This window comes from Danio rerio, chromosome 15 (assembly GCF_052040795.2).
Source record: "Danio rerio strain M-AB ecotype USA chromosome 15, GRCz13ab, whole genome shotgun sequence".
Lineage (NCBI taxonomy): Eukaryota > Metazoa > Chordata > Actinopteri > Cypriniformes > Danionidae > Danio > Danio rerio.
This window is the reverse complement of record NC_141035.1, coordinates 27,236,975-27,258,242: the sequence shown is the minus strand read 5'-3', so window position 1 is coordinate 27,258,242 and position 21,268 is coordinate 27,236,975. Positions and strand designations below refer to the sequence as shown.

Here is a 21,268-nt window from a genome sequence, read left to right as displayed (position 1 = left end):
TCATTTTTAATCAGCCTTAAAGTGGGAGATATCAGGCTTCCTCTTCAAACATTTACACTTCCCACAATAATATTAAAAGATTTAACATAAACAATAGATTCTTATCTATCTACATAAAATATGGCATCTCTTTTCTTTATATTTATTCTATGACCACTCATTATATTAAATAGACAATCAACATCAAACCAGAAATATTTAATATACATGCAACCAAAAAACAAATGCATAATAACAGTCTTAACATCCATTCCACAAAAACCCCAGATTCAGAAAGATCAACTTTTTATCTCTTGAGAAAAAGGTTGGTTGGATATACTTTATGTATAATTTTAAAACTTTATTTGTGACACAATATTTGTTGTTACAGGTCCAGATAAAATTCCAATTGATCTTTTTAAATTAGTTATTCCAAATGACTTATGTCTAAAAGTTGCAGGACAATGAATCAAACTTCTAAGAAATGTATTATTACATTTACTATCTTTGATATCAATACCATCTAATAAAATCGTTTTTAATTGTTAGTTTGTTTGTTTGGTTCACTGTAATCTGCAAAAGCCTCACCAGGCCTGCTGGTATTTCATCAATTGCAATACTATAATCACGTGGAGGCACTGGAAAATTGAACTTCTCTAAAAACTCAGCATCGGTTAGTAAATATCCTTCATCGTTATTGAGTGCATTGTGCCTGTCATTGCATCATTGAGATATGCAATCTCAGCTTGCATGATAAAGGCTGTGTCCAGATATTGGAAAAAAAGCGCAATTGGGATAATACAATACTTTGGTACAAAGAGCCGTGCATGCATAAGTGGCAGGATTTTTCATTTGCTCCTGAATCTGCTTATTAAAATGAGGCTACTGCTCAGCCCAGATCTATCATCTACTGATTATTCTATTTTGGGTTTACAGCTTTAAAGTCATTGTTTAAGAAAGACTACTTCTTTATATCAGTCAGTGCTAGCTATATATATATATATATATATATATATATATATATATATATATATATATATATATATATATATATATATATATATATATATATATATATATATATATATATGACTTACTAAAATAAGCCTAGCTTTTCTGTAAGCTTGGTTTATGAAACAGGCCCCTGGTTTGTCCAATTCAGTGTTTTTTATGAATTGAAGGATTTATTCTATATATATTTTTAGCATTTTTGCAATTTTCCTATAAGAATAAAGAGTGCAGTTAGCGGTTTTAGTCAATACTGCAAAAAATGTTAATGATTGTAAACCAGCTTCCAACTCCAAATGCACACACAATTTTGAAGGTAAAATAAACAAAGTAATAAGGCTGTGTAGCCTAGGCCTGTCCAAATCATTTTATTTAAAGTGAATAATCACAACGTAATCAAGTAAACATATTGATGATTGTGTACAACCAAGTTTCATTGTCAATCTAAGCCCACTGTAAATACAGAAATGTTGTATGTCCTTCTTTCCACAAATCTTTAAAGCAAATGGTTGTAGTAAGAAAGAAATATCATTCACATTATTAAACCTACAATGCTGTATGAGAGGGCCTGGGTGAATTCAGGACAGGCCACTTAGTGTCTCACTCACTTCCCACAGTTTTTTGGCCACAGCATCATCCTGAGCCTTAGGCTCCACTTTCTGCACAGCGCAGTTGGAGAAATACCTGCCACTCAGGGATTCAATGCCCTCCTGCACGGCACAGTACAGACTTGTTTGCGCACCGGCTTCTACATCCTTAAAAAACAGGGTTGTAATGGGTTTTATCAACCTCCTGGTCATTTTACTGAGATTGCGATTTAAATCGGAATTTACAGCACCTGGTAAAACAAAAGTATGAATATGGAAGATTAGCACTGCAGAATATGCTAACTAGTGTCTACATATGAAAACAATCACCCATTAATTAACAATGTTTTTAATTACTCATTCCAATCCCCTGAGACCTTCAGTCATCCTCAGAAAAAAAAAAAAATGAAGATATTTTAGATGAAAGCTGAGGGCTCTCTGATTCTCCAGACAGAAAAGTCAAGAATTTAAAAGATTTTTGAAATTAAAGGTCCTTTATGTTAAATTTGACTCATAAAAACCCTAAAAATACCATAATGTGTTGCAGATATTTAAGAAACATGATAAGTGAACATTCTTGTTTATCTGGAAAACAATTCTTAAGTCAGTTCTTCTGCTTTGAAGATGTGCGTTCAGTGCCGGAACGTCTGTCTGTTTTAGTACCTTCAATCCACCAATTGCAAGTTTTATTAATTCATTTTCTTTTCGTCTTAGACCCTTTATTAATCCGAGGTCACCACACCAGAATGAACCGCCAACTTATCCAGCATATCCAGCATTGTAACCCTGTCCTAAAAACACGCTACATGAAGAAATTTGCAATGATAATCAATTGGGTTGTTTGCACCAGACGAAACACAACAAATTTAAACACAGCCATTTAGAAGCACAGAATATATGTGCACCGCACTTCAGTTAAATGGTTAGGATTATAATCTATACATATTAAACCTCTTTAACATTATTAAATGAGAATCGCTGATATTTGTTGGCTTGCACTGAGTCACAGTTCTAATCTTCAATTTCAAATGGTTTATTTTATTCTCAAAAACTGAGGTAAATTATCTGGTGCTTTTAATATATGCCAATACATATCATGTAATAGGGAACTCGAACTCACATTATTAGAATTTAACAGTGAATAAAGCACATGAGGTGTACCTGAGGTGATCATTGTCAGTTTTCTGTTGTTCAGCTGCAAGAAATATAAGTGATAAACCCCGCCTCCTCTATGTTAACAAACAACGCTTGAGTCCAAATAAAAAAAGTTAATTACACCTGTAATAAAAAAAAATTCCGAAAGAAGGTTTTGGCAGTTGAGGCACTATTCATCATGCTGATATAGGTTCAGATCTTCATTTTTATAAACAGTATGTTTATGCTATGAAAATAGGGCATGTCATCATGATTGACAGTTGTGATTGACTGTTTTTTTTTTAAGCGGGCTGTCTAAGCTTCAAAAGAAATTGAGGCATCAATGTATGATTTCTGTGTTATGGTTAGGAGGCCATGATGGACAGAGGCCAGTGGGCAAATTTGACCAATATGCCAATTAAACCCCTACTCTTTTTTGAAGGACATCCTAGGATTTTTAACAACCACAGAGAGTCAGAACCTCGGTTTGACGTCTCATCAGAAAGACGGTCAGAGTCCTCATCAATTAACTGGGGCAGTAAGACCCATACAGACCACAGGTTAAACGCCCCCTACTGGTCTCACTATTTACATACAACATTTATCATTGGCTTTTTATTTTAAAACACCAAATCAACATTAAAATGAATGTAAATTCCTCTTTCAGTTATAATTAAGGCATCAAAAACGAAGGCAAAGAAATTATAGTAAACAATATACAAGCTATGTATATGTTGCAGCAGCTGATAGACATCATTTGACGTATTAATACTGCTAAGTTTATTGTAAACATTTTTAAGGATTATTATTCTATATAGTGCAGGGAAGGGATGTGTAAATATCCTGTTGAAATTTAGAAATCTTGCTGTATCTTTATCTTTTGCTAATATAAAGGTACGATTTTTCCCCCATGGCAAATAGCTGTTCATGATGTGTGGGCTACATTTTGGGTCCTGTCGATTGTAAATTAAAATGGCATTTATTTGTGCATTTAATACGGAAACACTGCCCGTACTAAATGCACATGCTAAACTGATGCAGGAGTGAAGATATAGGTAAATAAAATCATTTTTACAGTTTTTCTTTTTGCACAAAAGCATTCTTGGAGATTCCCATGATTACAGATGAACCACTGAAGTCACATTTTAAAAAGTGGTTCCTTTTCTGGACTATAAATGTATCAGGATGTATTAAGGTCTCAGGGGATTGGAACGACATGAGTGAGTTATTAATAACATTTTTTACATAGGGTAAATTAATGATTTAAGTGTATTAGTATGATGTTGTAAAGACAGACCTGGATGGAGGCTGTAACAGGTGACATTGGTTCCTTGTAGTCTTTTTGCAAGTTCATGAGTGAAGAGAACATTGCACAGTTTGCTGTGTGCATAAATCCAGAAGATGCTCCTAGAAGTCTCACCTACTCCAAACTCTTTGTGAGTGCGAAGTGTGTCAAAGTCAAGGGTCCCATATTTATGCATAATTGATGAAACGGTGACAATCCGGCTTGGGGCACACTCTTTCAATCTGTCCAGCAGCAGGTTAGTCAGGAGGAAGTGGCCAAGATGATTGACACCAAACATAAGACCAAAGCCATCTTCAGTAGTGCCCTGTTTATAAACCCCTGAAATATCGATATATAAAGTTATATTTCTATGTGAAATATTGATTTGCAGTGAAATATTTCTTTCCAAACTAGCATCAAGATATCAGATGCAATAAAATACAATGTGCACAGTAAATATTGAGGTTTCTAATGAGTGAAACAGGCACAAGGCCAAACTATTAAAAGTTTGTTACGTATATTTCACAAGGTGTGAGAAAAAGCTTACAATAAATTTTAATATAAGGTAATATAGAAAAAATAAATTCTTTAAAATAAGCATTTCTTACAGTATCAACCTTAGCAATTGCATTTTTAACATTTTAAGAATATAGTAGTGCATATTTATGTAACTGCTATCATTAACAAGCAATAGTTGTTTAACAATTTAATTATTAATAAACACGGTAACGTTTTTCAGAGATTGTAATGTTAGTTATCAAATGGATTTATTGTAAAATAGGCAAGTTATGCTAGTAATTTTACCCTTGTTTTTAAAACTGATGTTTCTAAAAACATTCATAATATCATTCACACACACACACACACATACGTACAATAAAATCGAGAAGCCTAAGGTAAAATTTATGGAAATAGAAATAAAAGGTAGTTAGGGTGAAAAATTAAACATTTACCAAACACATAATATTGCACTAACACAAGCAAGATAACTAAAAGTAAATAATAATGAACTAAGATATAAATAGATATAGATATAATTAAGATAAAAGATATAAATTACAGACGAACCCTATGGGTTAAACAAAACAGCACCTGCATTGTTGATGAGAATATCAAGTCTCTTCTCTGTTTTGAGGAAAGTTTCAGCGAAGGAGCGCACTGATTTCAAGCTCGCCAAATCCAGCTGCATGAACGCCACATTTTGACTCCCACTCTCCTAAATACAAACAAACAAACGCAGAATGTTTACAAGATACACAACAATCATTACATATTATTAAGTGAAGAAATAAAGGACAATGATCTCACTCTCTTAACAAGCGCCACAGCAACCTCGCCCCGTACTTGACTACGGCAAGCCAGAATGACCCTCGCGCCTCTGCGCGCTAAATCCACCGCTGTGGCTCTTCCGATGCCAACATTACTGCCTGCACATCGCCAACGTGAAATACTTAAAATGACCGACAAGCGCCTTGTTTTATGGAAGTTTTTTCCTAACAAAATTAAAATGAAAATTCCAATGCTTAAAAGATCAAATGATAAATCAATGCTCAAACTATAAATCAAATGCTCAAACCGACATTGCAAATGATAAATCAAATCCTCAAACTGACATCGCAAATGATAAATCAAATCCTCAAACTGACATTGCAAATGATAAATCAAATCCTCAAACTGACATTGCAAATGGTGAATCAAATGCTCAAACTATAAATCAAATCCTCAAACTGACATCGCAAATGGTGAATCAAATGCTCAAACTATAAATCAAATCCTTAAACCGACATCGCAAATGGTGAATCAAATGCTCAAACAACTCTGCAAATGGTGAATCAAATCCTTAAACGACTCCGCAAATGGTGAATCAAATGCTCAAACTGACATCGCATATGATAAATCAAATGCAATGTCAATCAACCAGCATAGGCGGAGCTTTAAGGCGGAAGAGTTTGTTGTTGACAACTACCGGTAGCGCTACGACTTTTTCAAGGCGTTCAGATTTGCGTGCACTAATCCACGTCGTGTCCGTATAAACTCGTGAAAGAGAAAGCGAGAAATCTCCTACTGATTCTGTCCACATTCTGAAGTGTTCATCAGAGGGGTACATCTATCACAGGAGGCCACGAGTTGTTTGAGCATTTGATTCACCATTTGCGATGTCGGTTTAAAGATTTGATTTATAGTTTGAGCATTTGATTCACCATTTGCGATGTCAGTTTGAGGATTTGATTCACCATTTGTGATGTCAGTTTGAGGATTTGATTTATCATTTGCGATGTCAGTTTGAGGATTTGATTTATCATTTGAGGAGTCGGTTTGAGGATTTGATTCACTATTTGCAAAGTCCGTTTGAGCATTTGATTTATCATTTGAGGAGTCGGTTTGAGGATTTGATTTATCATTTGCAATGTCGGTTTGAGCATTTGATTTATTATTTGATCTTTTAAGCATTTGAATTTTCATTTTAATTTGTTAGGAAAAAACTTCCATATTGTTTGGTATAGAAAACGAAATGTGAAAATAGACAACAAATATAATCGTTTACCTGTAACGATGACGGTCTTGCCATGAAGTTTTACTTTACTTTTGCATTTCGCTCCCCGTACATACGCACGAATCGCCATAAACACCACAGACAGAATACCCACGATCAGCAAAGTCTCCTCCAACATCTTTTATCTAAAGCAATGGAGAGTAAAAGAAAAGTTCAAGCAAGGTTCCGGAGCCAACCGTTTTGACAAACCAGATCAGCCGGTTTGGTAACGTTTGGACTGTCCTCAGCGATTAGCATTTCGCGTGTGCTTTTTATGTCTTGTAATGTCACATAACTGCTTCAATGTTGTTGAATGTGTCGTCTTCTTTTAAAGATATTGCCTAACACAGCAAAAAATAGTGACAAATCAAAGTACAGACCCTTGTTTCATCACCGTAGTGATATGGTTATCACGAGCACATCACAAACGCTCCCGCGGAGGGATATTGGCATGAGAAAAACCACTCACATGACAATAGGCCTCATTAGGTAGGCGTTTGAAGTTTTTCGTTGATGCACATAAAATATTCTATTTTTAACAATAACATATAAAAACTAAGTCGGCAGCAAGATCATTACTCTTAAAGGGATAGTTCACCCAAAACTTGTTTATAAAAAAGAAATCCATTACTCACCCTTGTTTCAATCCCTTTTGACTTCCTTTCTTCTGGTAAAAACATATGTTGAAGTTATAATATACAGCGAAGAAAGCTGGAAACCTATATATTGACTTCCATAGTATCTGTATATATATATATATATATATATATATATATATATATATATATATATATATAGAGAGAGAGAGAGAGAGAGAGAGAGAGAGAGAGATCTTAAGAATGTCTTTAGTGTAAAACAATACATTTATAAAGGTTTAACAGCTTGGTATAGGTTAAAACTACTTAAAGGTGAGCACATTTTTAATCTTGAATGAACAATCCTTTATGGGTCTAGATAAGATCAAACAACACATCCAACCTTGAAACAGATGAGCTACAGCAGAGCACACTGAAGACACTCCTGACAACTAAAAACAGCAAGGGCATGATAAACTCTCAATAAATGAACAATTGAAGTCAGGTAAAAAGACTCCTGGTTTGATGTCTTCACTTCTGTTGCCTTTGGATTATAGGGTCATAATTGTGTAAACACCTTGAAAGCATTGATCTATTCTGTTTCATCAACAGTTCATACTGCTGGTGGTATAATGATGTGGGGACAATAGCCACAATCTTCCCGTGTACCAATCCTGAACCAATCAAAAGTCCAAATCTTCATATCCAGTGAACACATCTTGAGATGACTACTTTCTTGCCGATACAAATAAAGGTGTACTTAAATAAACCTCTACAATTCTTTAAAATATGTTTCTTAGCTCACAGGAAAATTATACAGCCATGAAACAATGCAAGGGTGTGTAAATGGCTTATTTTTGGGCTCAGCTATAAACACTCATAGAATAGTCTGTTATTTAAAAATCTTTATATATTTACAATGTAATGACATACATGTCAGATGTTTTCTTGCTGACAAAATGACACTTCAGTCACATGTACATGACCAAAAAGAGACAATTTAGTTAAACAACTAGCTTTATACACAAATGAACTTCACAACTAAGGCTGTAGAGGCTCTAACACTACAGAGAAATGGACAGTTCCAGAGGAAAACCAGAACGCTCAATGATTTAGCTAATAAATTCTACAAAGGTATTTGCACATGTATGCACTTCTGCATATAGTTACCTAGTGTGCAAAAATCTGCAGAAAAAAAGAACAATACATTTTTATAACAAAATAAAATATTTTGGAGTAAATATATTGTTCAAAAGAGTACATAAAAACCTCTTGTACTGACACAAAATATACAGGGTGTGGTGTCGACAAGTGAGGTTTATAGGACGAACGTCTGCTCCTCAGTCAAAAGGGTTTTGCATAAAAAAAATGATAGAAATGTAATGTGCAAACACTCTGTCCATAACACACATCCTCCAAAATACCTCAGTACGAACGGATGAATTAATCGCTTTATCAAAGATGTTCTATTCCAAACTTACGGTCCATTGTAGTTTATATATATATATATATATATATATATATATAAAAAAGAGAATGGGTTATGATACAGACTTAGACTGTAGCACTGGCATTTGGTGGAGTTTGTGAGTTTGTACGTCAACCACTTGAGTCTCTTCTTGGCTAACGGTGCTGGACGCATCCTCTTTTTTGGGTTGGCTGCTAGCAAACTCCGCTATGCTGAATAGGAACTGCAAGCATCCCACTTTGATGCAGCTGCTGTGGTGAAGCAAAGCTGTGCCCTCCCAGCCGGCTCCGCTGCCCCCTATCAAGCTGGAGCTGCTGGCTTTACAGTTGCAAGGGTTTTTGGGTCCTCCTTGAGCCAGGCTGCTCATCATGCTATCTGTGGGTACCGGCACAGGCTCCGTAGACACCTCTCCAATCGGCCTCCTTGACTTGTTGCCTCCTGCAGATTTAGCAAATAAGGCATGATGCATTATGAGAATTGTTTTGCTTATGTTTTGAAAACAGGATGTGGGTGGTACTCACTGATGCTGTTTTGTACTTTCGATGCGAGTGCACTAGGTGATGTGATGTTTGGTTTGTCGGAGAAGTCACACGAGTAAAGCACATTGTCTACAGTTGTCCCATGTTCACTGTAGTTCAGAAGCTCATAATGCTTCGTGTTCTACGAGAGATTAAATTACATTCAGAACATTCATCTCACTTGATCTGGACAATTAAGTAAAATGAGCTTCCTAAGTGCCTTTAATGAGACAGAATTACTGGATAACACTCACTTCATCATAAAAGATGCAGGCATGTTTCCCAGAAACATAATTGCAATGACCGTAGTTTGTAAGGCACACATCCATTTCAGCACCTGGATAACACATAACAAACATTAATTTGGCACAGTTGAAGTGGTTAAGCCATGGTCATTCTATTCTAACATCCAGGTAAAGGGAATCCTGGGTTGTTTATTCAACTTTTACATAATCTGCACCACTTCAATGAACACCAGTGTTTTATTTTTATTTGTGGTCTGGGACAAGCATGGCATGCAATGCATTACACAAAGCTTTAGCCTTTCATAAAAACTTCCAGCTCCCATCAAGTAGATTTTTTCCTGAATGTACATTTCAGAATTCACTTAAATGGACCCATTCTCAATCAGTATTTGATTTTTTTACATAACAATGAAATTAATGTTTGCAAGTAACAGTGTTTCTTTATTGTCCAAAGCATGACTATACAGAACAAGATGGGTTGTTGGTTGCCAAGTGTCTTACAATAACCATGTTTCCATCCACCTATTTTTATAGGCATTTTGGATATGCGCATGTAAAAAAAATGGTTGATGGAAATGCCAAGATGCGCAACATTTTTTAAAAATGTGCATAAAATAAGGAGGTAAAATGTATAAACTGACTGTATTGTGAAATTATTGAAGAAAAAGAAAATAAAAATTGAATCATAAAAAAAAGAAAAAAAATGTGCATAAAAAAATTTATGCACACAATGAAGTAGAATAAACTTTTTTGAAAAGAAAAGATGTGCATAAACAACGATGGAAACACTTTTCCCGAACAAGTTCCAGTATGCGCATTAAAAAAGTGAATGTGATTTTGTTATAATAGATCTTGTGATATAAAAATGTGTGTGAATGGACAAACCAGGAAGGTGAGCACATTGTAAAGCATCTGAAATGTTGTTGTGGTCATTCCAAAACGCCTTAACCATTTTAGTATTAGTATATTATTGATTTCCTCTAAAACTGTCAAAGAGTGTTTGTGCTCCGCATCTCATGCCTTTAAATGCCACCAGATGATCATTGTGTGTCGGCATTTGTCTTCTGAGATGCAAGTCATTTATTAAATAAGTAAAAGATTGACGCAGCTTTTTCTACCGTAGTAAATTAAATTTTTACTGTTGATATTTGGTGCCAGTTAATCAGGAAGTGATCATTTTATTCTCTTTCACTTGTTGGATGGAAACGCTGCTTTATTCGCACATCCTTTATGCGCTTAAATTTAATTTGCATCTTTAGATGGAAACATTGCTAATGAAACTGCATCATTTTATACATTTTACTTTGTAATGCATGTTTGCTATTGCAATAAATAACTACGTCAAACAAGCAATACTGTTAATGGAAAAAGACTACAAAGAATACAACTTTTCTATGCTCTGTGGCAACTTTGACCGTGTCTTAAAAGCTTTTTTTGGTCTTTCACTCTTGATGTATCTAAAGTTAAAAGGTGCCATATACTGCATTAATTCAATAAGTTAAATTGTTCTCAGATATCCACAAAAAAGGTGTATGGCTTAGGTAATAAAAAAAAAAAAAAACTAGAAATGGTTGTATATGTTCATTTATTTCCCCAGAATACATCCATAGAATTAGTGGGTCCTTATTGCGGTTCTGTTACACCTGATTCAAATGGCACAATGCTTAAAAGTTTGTTGCCTCATTAGAAACATACAAGGTAAATTTCACAATATACACAACAAAAGATACCTTATGCCTCTTCAGGGTGGTGAAAAATAAATGTATAATGTGTATATCTCACATTTTGCACTCTGACCAGCGATTGAGGTGGAAAAAATGAAAAACCAATCTGATGCTGATGGCTTTGGCTTTATTCAAAGAGTATTTGCTGTGTTTTCGATTTTAAAAATAAGAGTCTCACATTCATAATATGTTAAAATTAAACTTAGATAAACTAAAAATAAAAGCGGAAAATGATCATTGTTGTAATCTCACTAGGAAACATTGTGGCCAATAAAATGCAACCTAAGGCTTTCATTTTAATAATCCAATGTGCAACATATCAGTCAGTGTTTTGGCTGAATTCATTCAATGCATTACATTGCTTGTAGTAAACCATACCTGTTCCTATGTACAGAGTTCTATAGCACATGTTGATAGCTGCCCCCTTTCCTGTTAAAGGACATAGTACTGCTCGAGCTTGTACGTCCCTTTTTTGTGCTGCAAAAAGACAGAAAGAATGCTATATATTACGACTGGAGGAACACTTAGCACAGCCTCGACATGAGAGTGAGAGGATTGTTACCGTCTGCATGCAGGGAGGGTTTGGACAGAGAGGCAGTGGCAGCTGGAGGAGTCCCACATTTACTCGAGGCTTGAAGTGATTTGGGAGACAACAGCTGCTGGATCCTCTGCCAAGCCATGAGTCTGATCAACTCCTCATCCAGCTTATTCATGTCCACTTCTATACATTGGAAAAAGAATATTCTGTTATTGTTTCTACTGGGAATTGTTTAGTTTATTATAAACAAGTTCTAATATAGCGGTGAAAGCAAATGCAAAATATAGTAAGGCACTTCTGATTGATGTTGATTTCTCACCTGTATCGCCTTGAACCACATTCTTGATGTAGCTGTATAAGCTGCCTATTGAAGACGGGAGCGTTGAGCCTTTTCCAGCAGACATTAAGTCAGGGCTCACTTTGTTCTCTAAAAATATTACATGAAAAAATAAATTTATGCAGATTTAAAAACTCTAACTTACAATTCAGTCTCAATTTGGACAACAGATCCTTGGAATTACACATATCACTTAAAGTCACAATACACTAAATGACATTTTAAACGACTATAAAATGTTATAAAACAAAGCATATACATAGATTATGTTTTAAAGAGTTCTTATTTTTAAGAATTTAGATTCAGCGAGCGCATAATAAATAAAACAAACAGAAATAATAAATAACTCTATAAAGGACAATATAAATATTAAAAGTTCAAAAAAGTCATTTATATATAAATAAATGTTATTTGTCGGTCGGGAAAAAAGTCAACACACTTTTTAATACAGAAAAGAATTAATTGACTTGAAAGAAACAGTTCATCCAATAATGAAAAGACACTTTCATTTACTCATCTCCTCGCTTGTCACAGGGCAGTATAACAGAATGATGGAAACAAATATGTGGTCTCTAATACCTTTAGTTTGAGATGACAAGCTGCTGTTCAGCCCTGAGGAAGAGTTCCCAAGAGTTGAGCCATGATGACGGGCAGGCGAGCCTGATAGCAGGCTGGTAGACGGACTATCTCTCTGCATACAGGAGCTGAAAGGACTGCTGCTCTCAGTCTTTATGTCTACATGGTTGGGCAGGGCTGATTCAAGATTCTGTCGTCTAGAGGGGCTGCTGGGCTTGTGTGAGGTCGTACAGGTGTCACCTTCACATGCCACCGGCCCATTCACTCCTGTGCCCTTCTCTGTTGGACTGTCAGCCTCACCCTGACTAGATTGTTCATTGCAGCTCTCAGGATGTTTGGGAACAATAGTGGACAGCACTTGGGCCCCCTGGGGGCCAACTTTTGTACTGCGGCTCTGCAAGTAATCAGAGTCCTGAGAGCTGAGCTCCTGCATCTCCATACACTCCTGCGTCTTTGCATCTGATAAATCAGCCTGCTCCGAGTCCCGAAGGGAAGATGACATCTGCTTAGCAGATAAATGTTTCATAATACTGCACTGAAGTGCAATGACATGACGAAGCCACTGTGAAAAGAAAAAAAAAATGATACAGAATTCGTTTGCACATCCGCTTTAAAATTCATTCATTCAGTGCATTTACCTCCTCTTGCTCCTCTTCACTGGTTAAATGTTGGGTAGATGAAGAACATTCTTGTTCCATGAAACCGTTTGGGACCAGCTCACCATTTCGAAGGCCCACTTGATCCATCAGCAGAGGGGGATTTTGATAGTGACTCTTAATGGCATTGGGGACCTACGAACATATAAATGCAACAGAGTTAAAAAAAACAAAAATACAGCGAGTGTAAACCTTTCCTGAAATATTCTGCTGTTAGGAGTCATTTAATGAATGAAAGAATTTGTAAAAAATCATTTTTTTAGAGTCATTTCTAGCCAAATCAATCATTTAGAACAGAGCAACATGCGTATTTCAGTTTTCAAAGACAAATAAAACACAAAAAATAATGTCATGTCGAGTACCCACCTTTAATGTCTTTTTCTTGATGTGCCGAACACCCCTGCGGTTGGGATGATGCTGGCGGTGAACCCACCGCAGGAAGTCCACTTTGACCGCATGTTGAGACAATCGGTCCTGGAAATGATCAAAGACCTGGCAACGCGTGCTGAGGGTCACGTTCTTTTGGTTTAGCTAAAACGGAAATGAACAAATTTATTTCACATTATAGTCCATAAGTTTAGGATTAGTGTAGCAATCACAAAACCAAACAAAAACAAATAAGGCTGCACTTCAGGGTATCTTTTCAAATCCAAATATATATTTATATAGTATATTACAAGCTGTTATTATTGCTTCCAAAATAGTAAAGTGTGTTAGAAGAAACAAACAAAATCTGGCCAGACACTCACCACCATGTGTTCTACGTGGTTGGGACACATCCATCTCCCAGTGGGCATGGCAGTGAGAGGGGGGTCCAGACAGTCCATGTGGAAGAGAAGCGCACAGTAATCACACTGGATCAGAGGAGCCACCCTGCAGCTCCTGTGAAGAGAGAAGAACCTGATGCACTCTGCAACTATACTGATAGCAATGAGACCCTTAAGGATACATTCAGCCTAAGGTCTCTAACTCAAATTTGATTATTCTTTTTTTATTATTCGCCACATTGCAGCATATTAAAAATGATTTTATTAGTAGAAATCATAAAATGCTAGTTAGGTGTCTATAAAATAAAATGTTACAAAATGGATGAAATTAAATTCCAATGTGTAAAAACGTCATTCAGTGTAAGAGTGCAAACTAATTTTACCATTGTATCTTTAAAGGGATAGTTCACCCAAAAATGAAAACTTATTTAAACACTCTCAGGTGGTTACACAACTTTCTGGGTTCTTTTAATCTGTTGAACACAAAAGGTGCTGTTTTGACAAATGCTAGACACCTCCAACCACTGACTTCAATAGTAGGAAAAAACACCATGAAAGTGAATGATTTTGTTTCCAACATATTTCAAAATAAATTATTTTGTTCAACAGAACAAAAGAAAACAAAACAGGTTTGTGACAACTGTAAGGTGAGTAAATGATATAAATTTAAAATTAAGTCGAAATAAAGTGCAATGTTTAAATAGGTGTAGGTTGTGTAATATGTACAAACTATGCCTTATTGTTTTTTTATGTATTAAAATTGCTAGATGTCACTCTATGTCTATATTAAAAAGCATTTCTCAAATCATATAAAAGGCAGTCTGATGACTGTGTAGTGCAGCAGAATGTTTAGTGCTCTTAAATAGTGGTTTTGTTTTACCTTCTAATAGTACAGCAACTCATATTAAAATGTCATTCAGGGAAGTCTTTAAAAAAAGCTTCTATTTGTTTGTGTAAAATTTGTATAAAAAAAGGAGTAGATGTTTGCGATTTACATTTCTGGTCAAGTTCACTGCTCAATATAATTTGACATTTTATGTAGACAAAACAAATGCTCAAATGCCACCTAAAAATCAATGTTCCTGATAGTGTCTAATGTATCTGGCTTCTTACTTGCCACAGGTGAAGCACACTTTCACTGGCAGAGGGACCAGCCCACTGGGATCCAGCTCATGTTGTGGTCTCTTCATATTCTTGCCTATTGCTTCCTCTTTCCTTCGGCGCTTACTGCTGCCTGTAGATGAACGCACACACAAGTTATTCAATGCACAATTTAAGCATACTAAGCACAAAGGTGTGGGCGAGTCTTACCTGGCAGTGAAGTGGTGCATGTAAGCTCACTGGGCAGCTGAAACTGTGTAGGGTTTCTCTCCATTGCGGCAGCAATCAGCATCTGAAAGGGTTTTTTCAGACGAGGTGTTGCGTTCTCAGATTCAGAGCCCTGCACATCCTCTTCAACATCCATCAGGTCCTCATCAACGTCGTTGTGTTCTGAGGGAGTAGGTGTATCAGTGGATGCATTGGAAGTGGGTGTTCCAGGGCGGCTGCTTGTGCGACGCTCCAGAAGACGGACCTGTGCAACAGCTAGTCGGAGACCTCCTGATGCAGCCGAGGGCAGGCCGTCCAGACGCAGGGTTCCAAGCTCCAGCTCTGCTGCAGGAGAAGAGGACCGTTTGGATAGCTGCCGCTCCAATGCTCCATTTACCTGCTCCGCCTTCTGCTCACGCTTCTAGAAAAGATGAAAATTATGAATTATAGTTCTGCTCTTTAAACTTTTTTAATAAAAAAATTTTAAAAAATCAACAACATAACAGTAGTATTCACTATAAACAACATTTATCATATATTGTATATATGCCAAGTATAAACCTATTTGTTTAATGCAAAATTTAAACTAGCAGTACACAGAACGTCCTGAATTTATCTTAATATTTATCATAATATACGAGCCCGACAAATATTACACTTCACAAAAAGAATGTCAAAATTATCTTAGTTCATACAGATCAGAGAAAATGACTAGCTAAAAACAGCTACTTTTAATATTTTATGCATGCCAGGCCAATAGTTTGTATCACTTCTACATTCCATTTTGATTGACAAGTACTAGCACATACCTAAAGACTGAACATGCAATATCTGCACAAAAGGCATGCATCTGGTGTCTTTGCAAGAAGAGTATGTATGGATAAATATTTTATTTGCTCATTTACAAATGTTTATGTTGTAATAAAACCAAAATAACTTTGGACACACAAATGAAGAATGAAAAATAGTCAACGATAGTAATAGTCCAATAGTGTTTTGTTGCAAAAAAAAAAATACTAATACTAAACATCTGGAAAATAAGCAGTTGTAGAACCAACAGTTAATGGATACTTTACTAAAAAAAAATGTATTGTTGTTGTTAAACTAAGCGGAATTCAAATGACATTATACCTATAAAAATGCCAATATAGAGTTTGTTGAGCAAGAAGTAAACAATTATAGGTGTTGTTCAGAATGACAAAAATGGTGCGATTCCGAAATGGATGGGAAGTCATGGTAGGACAACTACAGAGGCGGATTAAAAGCTCAGGACACCGGATCATTTTGACAAGATTTGGTTTCCCCATGGTCATTATCTTAATTGCATAATTTAAGTTTGTGGCATTGACAATCCCTTTAATGTGTCATGGTCCCCAAGGTGGGTAGGGTTTTATGGGAATTGAGTTTAGTTATTTTTTTTTATACTCTCTGGTTAATTTTAGGGTTGTTGAAACTTAAAAAACAGCTTGATTGATGTGAATTGATTTTATGACAACCCTTTGACCTTTTTGGTAGTAATTGTCAGTTTTGTTTACCTCACAGAAATCTTTCAGGTTTTATTCAATTGCTATTGGGAGTTGGTTGACATGAGGGTGCTTAACTGATGATAGAATATTGACTAATTCACTGAAATACCCTATAAAATGCACACATTTAAACTGCCGACAGAATAGTAAAACTTCAAATAAAAATCCATCCAGGGCAAACTTGACCAACCTTCTTGCGCACACTGCAGCGATGACACATCCAGTCACCAGGGGGCAACATCTCTCTGCTCAAAGGTGGATTACTAAGAAGAATCAAATACATTTTTCAGACTTCAAACTTGATGTCACTAGGTTCACACCTCTAATGTTAAGAAACAGACATTATAAGATTGCTGCAAATTAAGCAATACTTCTGAATTAAACAATTTATACATGCAAAACAGTGAAAGCTTAGATATTTCACTTTATGTGCCACATGCAAAGAAAACCACAATGGTGCAATCACAAAGAAACTATAATTGCCTTGTCAATCATAATATAGCAAATTTACCAGTTAAAACAGGCTGAACCAAAAGAACTTATTGCAATATTTAGGTTGCATGGCACAAATGATGCAATGCTACTGATTTGCCACAAAAGAAGCAACAGCGATCCTTTTTTGTTTCACTGTAGACTAGCTCTATATTGCATCAGACGAGAGAAAGGCTGGATCAATTTAATGCGAAGCACAACTGAACAAATCTCCCCTCAGGACAGAGTTGTTGAATAACAATACATATACATTCCCTTTAGTGATAAACACAGGACAACAGCAGTAAAAGTCTGCTTAGTAGGAGACGGCAGAAAACAATCATTAAACAGCTATCAAATGAAATGAGGCAGGAGTGATTCCATCAAACAAAATCTCCATTAGAAGAGTAAATGTTTGTTAATACTTCAGCTCAAGCGGCCAGTGTCAAGCAGTAGAAAGAAAACATTTTCACTCTTTTCTTGAACAAGTGGGTGGCGATGTGGATAAAACAATACGTACAAATAGGAGTCATAAAATTTACAGCAAATATGTGCAACTATTTTTTGATAGTGCTGTTCTTTAAATCTGTGGTTTTAAATCTTCTAGACGCCTCAGAACCCTAAATAGACCACCGTCCTAAAATGTAAGACGCCTATATTTGGTTTCTGGCATGAAGGCTTAATATATACTCAAAAAATGTAACATTAAAAATAATCAGCAACAATGTTGGTTGATTGCTAATTGTAATCCATTTCATTAAACTATGCAGAATTATTTTTTTATTGTAATTTTTCTCTAAACATCTTCAATAGCACCACCTAGGGGTCTATAGTCTCTATTGACTAGAATATTTTCATTGGCACCCACATTATCAAAAAATATTAATAAATAAATCCAAGTAAAAAAAAATTATGTAATTGAGAAAGACTTATAATAAATAATAATTACAGTAAGGACACATTTCACTAATTAAAATAACAATTAAAATTTCTAAAGTGTTGCAGAAATGTCTATTTATAATACAAGACATAAAAAAATAAATACAGCCAAATATGAAAGAAGACTTTTAAAAATAATTTTAAAACTTTCAAATTTAAAGTTGCGTTACAAATTGACAACTATAAATTGCTACAAAACTACTGCAGCATAAAATCATTACCAAACAGTACAATTATTGCTTTCAGGACACTCTCTTAATCCATTTCAGCCAAATAGATAACTATCATTTTCATCTTTAAATAAATAGTTCTCCAATTTGTTTTTAATTCTGTCATAATTTTCTCACCTTTTACTTGTTTTAAACATGTAGGGGTTTCTTTCTTTAAAAAAAGACATGTTGAAAAAAAAAGCTGAAAACTTGTAAACATTGCCTTTTATAATAGGGAAATCAAATGCTCTAGTGTCAATAGTTACAGGTTTTTGGAATTTTTTTAAACATCATCTTTTGTGAAAATGTTTTGGGTGAACTATCCCTTTAAGAACCAGCAGCATAAATACACATACATAAATGTATTTTTATGTGTTTATATTTGCCATTTAGTTTAGTCATCTGGCCTGGACCATAGCTGTTAAGTCTAAATGCTATTAAAACACACTGCAAACCTACCAGCATTGCAAGTGAAAGGCAGCGGGACAGTGATCACAGCAGAGCAGATCTCCTCCCTCACGGCAGCTGTCACAGGTGTCGTGATTCGTGGCTCGGCCTCCTCTTCTAGTTTCCCTCTCGGGTTTGCGTCTCTTTTCTCCATCCTCAGAGCGCGGAGGTGCAAGGAGCTGTTGAATTTGCTGAAACAGATTGGCAAAAATATTTTTTATTTACAAAAACATGCATGAATGTACTTAATGTACATAAATCCTGAAATGAGACAGACACCAGAAAACAGAAAGTCTAAGGGTCCCTTCACACATTCAACTGGTATTTCGAATCATAACACAGCTAGGCATGTACGATAACCGTTTTCAAGGTATACGGTGGTTTGGAAAGGTCAAAGTTTTAAAACTGACAAAATTCTCTGCTTTACTGTTCCCGAAGGTGTGTAAAAAAAAATAAATAAATAAATAAAATAAATAAATAAATAAAAAAAAAAAAAATATATATATATATATATATATATATATATATGTGTGTGTGTGTGTGTGTGTGTGTGTGTGTGTGTGTGTGTGTGTGTGTTTAAGCATTTTAGGACAACAGTATATGCAGCAGAAAAGATATCCAATCATGGCATTTTAAACTGTAAAGAAATCTGTTTTTGAAACTGATGAAGATGGCAAAAGTTAATGATTTATTTGAATTATTTAGCCTGACATGTTTACTGCTACAAAATATTTTAAATGCTTCTTTCTAGTCTAATAAAATTTAAAAAAAATTTTTTTCTTGTCTTCAAATAGGTAAAAAAAAATTTTACCCACACATTTAAAAAGAATATATTAGAGCAGTATCACAATACTATACCGGCCCAACATAGCATATTCTTAATGTCAGCCTTATTTTAAATCAAAATGTATTCCTTGTGATTAAAAGCTGAATTTGAAATGTAGAGAGAGAGAGAGAGAGAGAGAGAGAGAGAGAGAGAGAGAGAGTATTTAATAATAAAAATTAATCTAACACATTTACAGATTGAAAATATAAACAATAAAACTATTACTAAAATAAAGAGATTTAATAGTACATTTGGATGGCACTAGGTTATGGTTCTCACAATAATGTTAAGCCCACAATTAAATATAGTAAAGATAGGACTTGTTTCTTGATCTGGATACTAAATTTATTTCTAAAAGATTTTTGGACACTGAAAAATTTACTATTGAGAATGACAATGCAACTTTTAAATCCAACTAGTTAAAAACATTGAAAAATAAATTCCCATAGAAAATAGTTACTTAAAAACAAATTATTTTTGATTACACAAATAACTTACAGGCTTGGGTAAAAGAAAAATCTTCTTTCAAGCAGACAACCCAACGTTACTGTTTCTAAACTTTGCATAATATGGATTTCCTTCCATATTATTTCTATTCATTTAATAGTTGCATCCATATATGTAGTTCTGTCCTTGTTTCTACTCATCCAGTCAGCCAGATTTCTTCAACAGGCCCAGAGGCCAGCTCTGCATAAACTCAACAAGGTCCACACTTATTTCTGCCTTATTTCCATTCTACAACTTATTATCATCTCGAGCCATTTAATCTTTTGTCCGGGAATAAGCAACTCTCATAATGCAGTGATTTGAGGCACGGCTGAAGGGCAGACAGGCTTACCTCCATTAGGCCCCCAGACGTGTCCAAATCGTACAGAATCTTCGGGGTCTCCATTTTGTCCCACATTCACACTGCCGAACTGTATCATTAACACACAACCCTACAGTCCCCCTCGCTTTCCCCAGAACCCACTCGGGGAGTTCACCTGCTGTCCTTAAAACCGTCCTGGACAAAATAAACTGCTCGATAATCAAGCAAGATAGCGGATCGGCTGCTCGATGTTCGGCTAGCAAGCGGCTATCAACAAACAAAAGCGCACAGGTCGCCGAAGCTGCGCTACACAACGAGAGCTGAAGAAATGATCAAACTCTCATTTAAGTGCAAATATAGTTCCCGTTTTTTGAATGCAAGTTGCTGTCTGGGTCAGTTTTGAAGGGTTTCTGTTGGGATGTGAAGGCCTAGCTCGCTAGCCTAGCAGCATCCTCCGCTTCAGCAGCCGCCGCCAGCAAAGATGCGTGTAGAAATCCACAGCTGTCTGTCCCCATCGCATACTGGCGAAAAAAGCGCTCTCTGTTGCAAAGCACGTCCGCTGGGTTGATTGTCGGCGGTTATGTCTTCATGTGCGGAAAAACTCATAGATGGTGTTCAGATGACAGCGACGAAGAGCAGAGGTGTTGTTATGAAAAGCCATTGCTAGTAGCTATGCTAACTGCTGGCGTTGCCCTCCTCTGACTCGACTCTAGCGGGGTTGGAATGAAGTCTGCGCATGCGTGCAGAGAGGGAGAGGAGAAGGCTGCCACCTAGCGTTAGTTTGCCAGATTAACAGCAGATCTC

General features: G+C 35.7%; 2 protein-coding genes across 2 annotated transcripts; both read right to left on the bottom strand.

The window, feature by feature from the left end:
• Positions 1-1,341: 1,341 nt before the first annotated feature.
• On the bottom strand, positions 1,342-6,718 carry dhrs13b.1 (dehydrogenase/reductase (SDR family) member 13b.1; the record flags this gene model as incomplete). Its single annotated transcript, NM_001003510.1, is given in 5 exon segments — positions 1,342-1,825; positions 4,006-4,332; positions 5,086-5,209; positions 5,302-5,420; positions 6,539-6,718. Coding segments are annotated over 5 exon segments (957 nt in total). The 3' UTR covers positions 1,342-1,565.
• A 1,273-nt stretch (positions 6,719-7,991) lies between these two features.
• On the bottom strand, positions 7,992-21,148 carry phf12b (PHD finger protein 12b). Its single transcript, XM_087284204.1, has 15 exons — positions 20,495-21,148; positions 18,843-19,021; positions 16,955-17,027; positions 15,242-15,659; positions 15,044-15,164; positions 13,913-14,045; positions 13,530-13,694; positions 13,146-13,298; positions 12,511-13,069; positions 11,914-12,021; positions 11,619-11,777; positions 11,435-11,533; positions 9,342-9,424; positions 9,091-9,229; positions 7,992-9,007 (listed from the first exon to the last, which is right to left on the bottom strand). Exons 1-15 carry the CDS (start codon positions 20,558-20,560, stop codon positions 8,643-8,645), a joined length of 2,820 nt encoding a protein of 939 aa, XP_087140330.1. The 5' UTR covers positions 20,561-21,148; the 3' UTR covers positions 7,992-8,642.
• Positions 21,149-21,268: the final 120 nt, after the last annotated feature.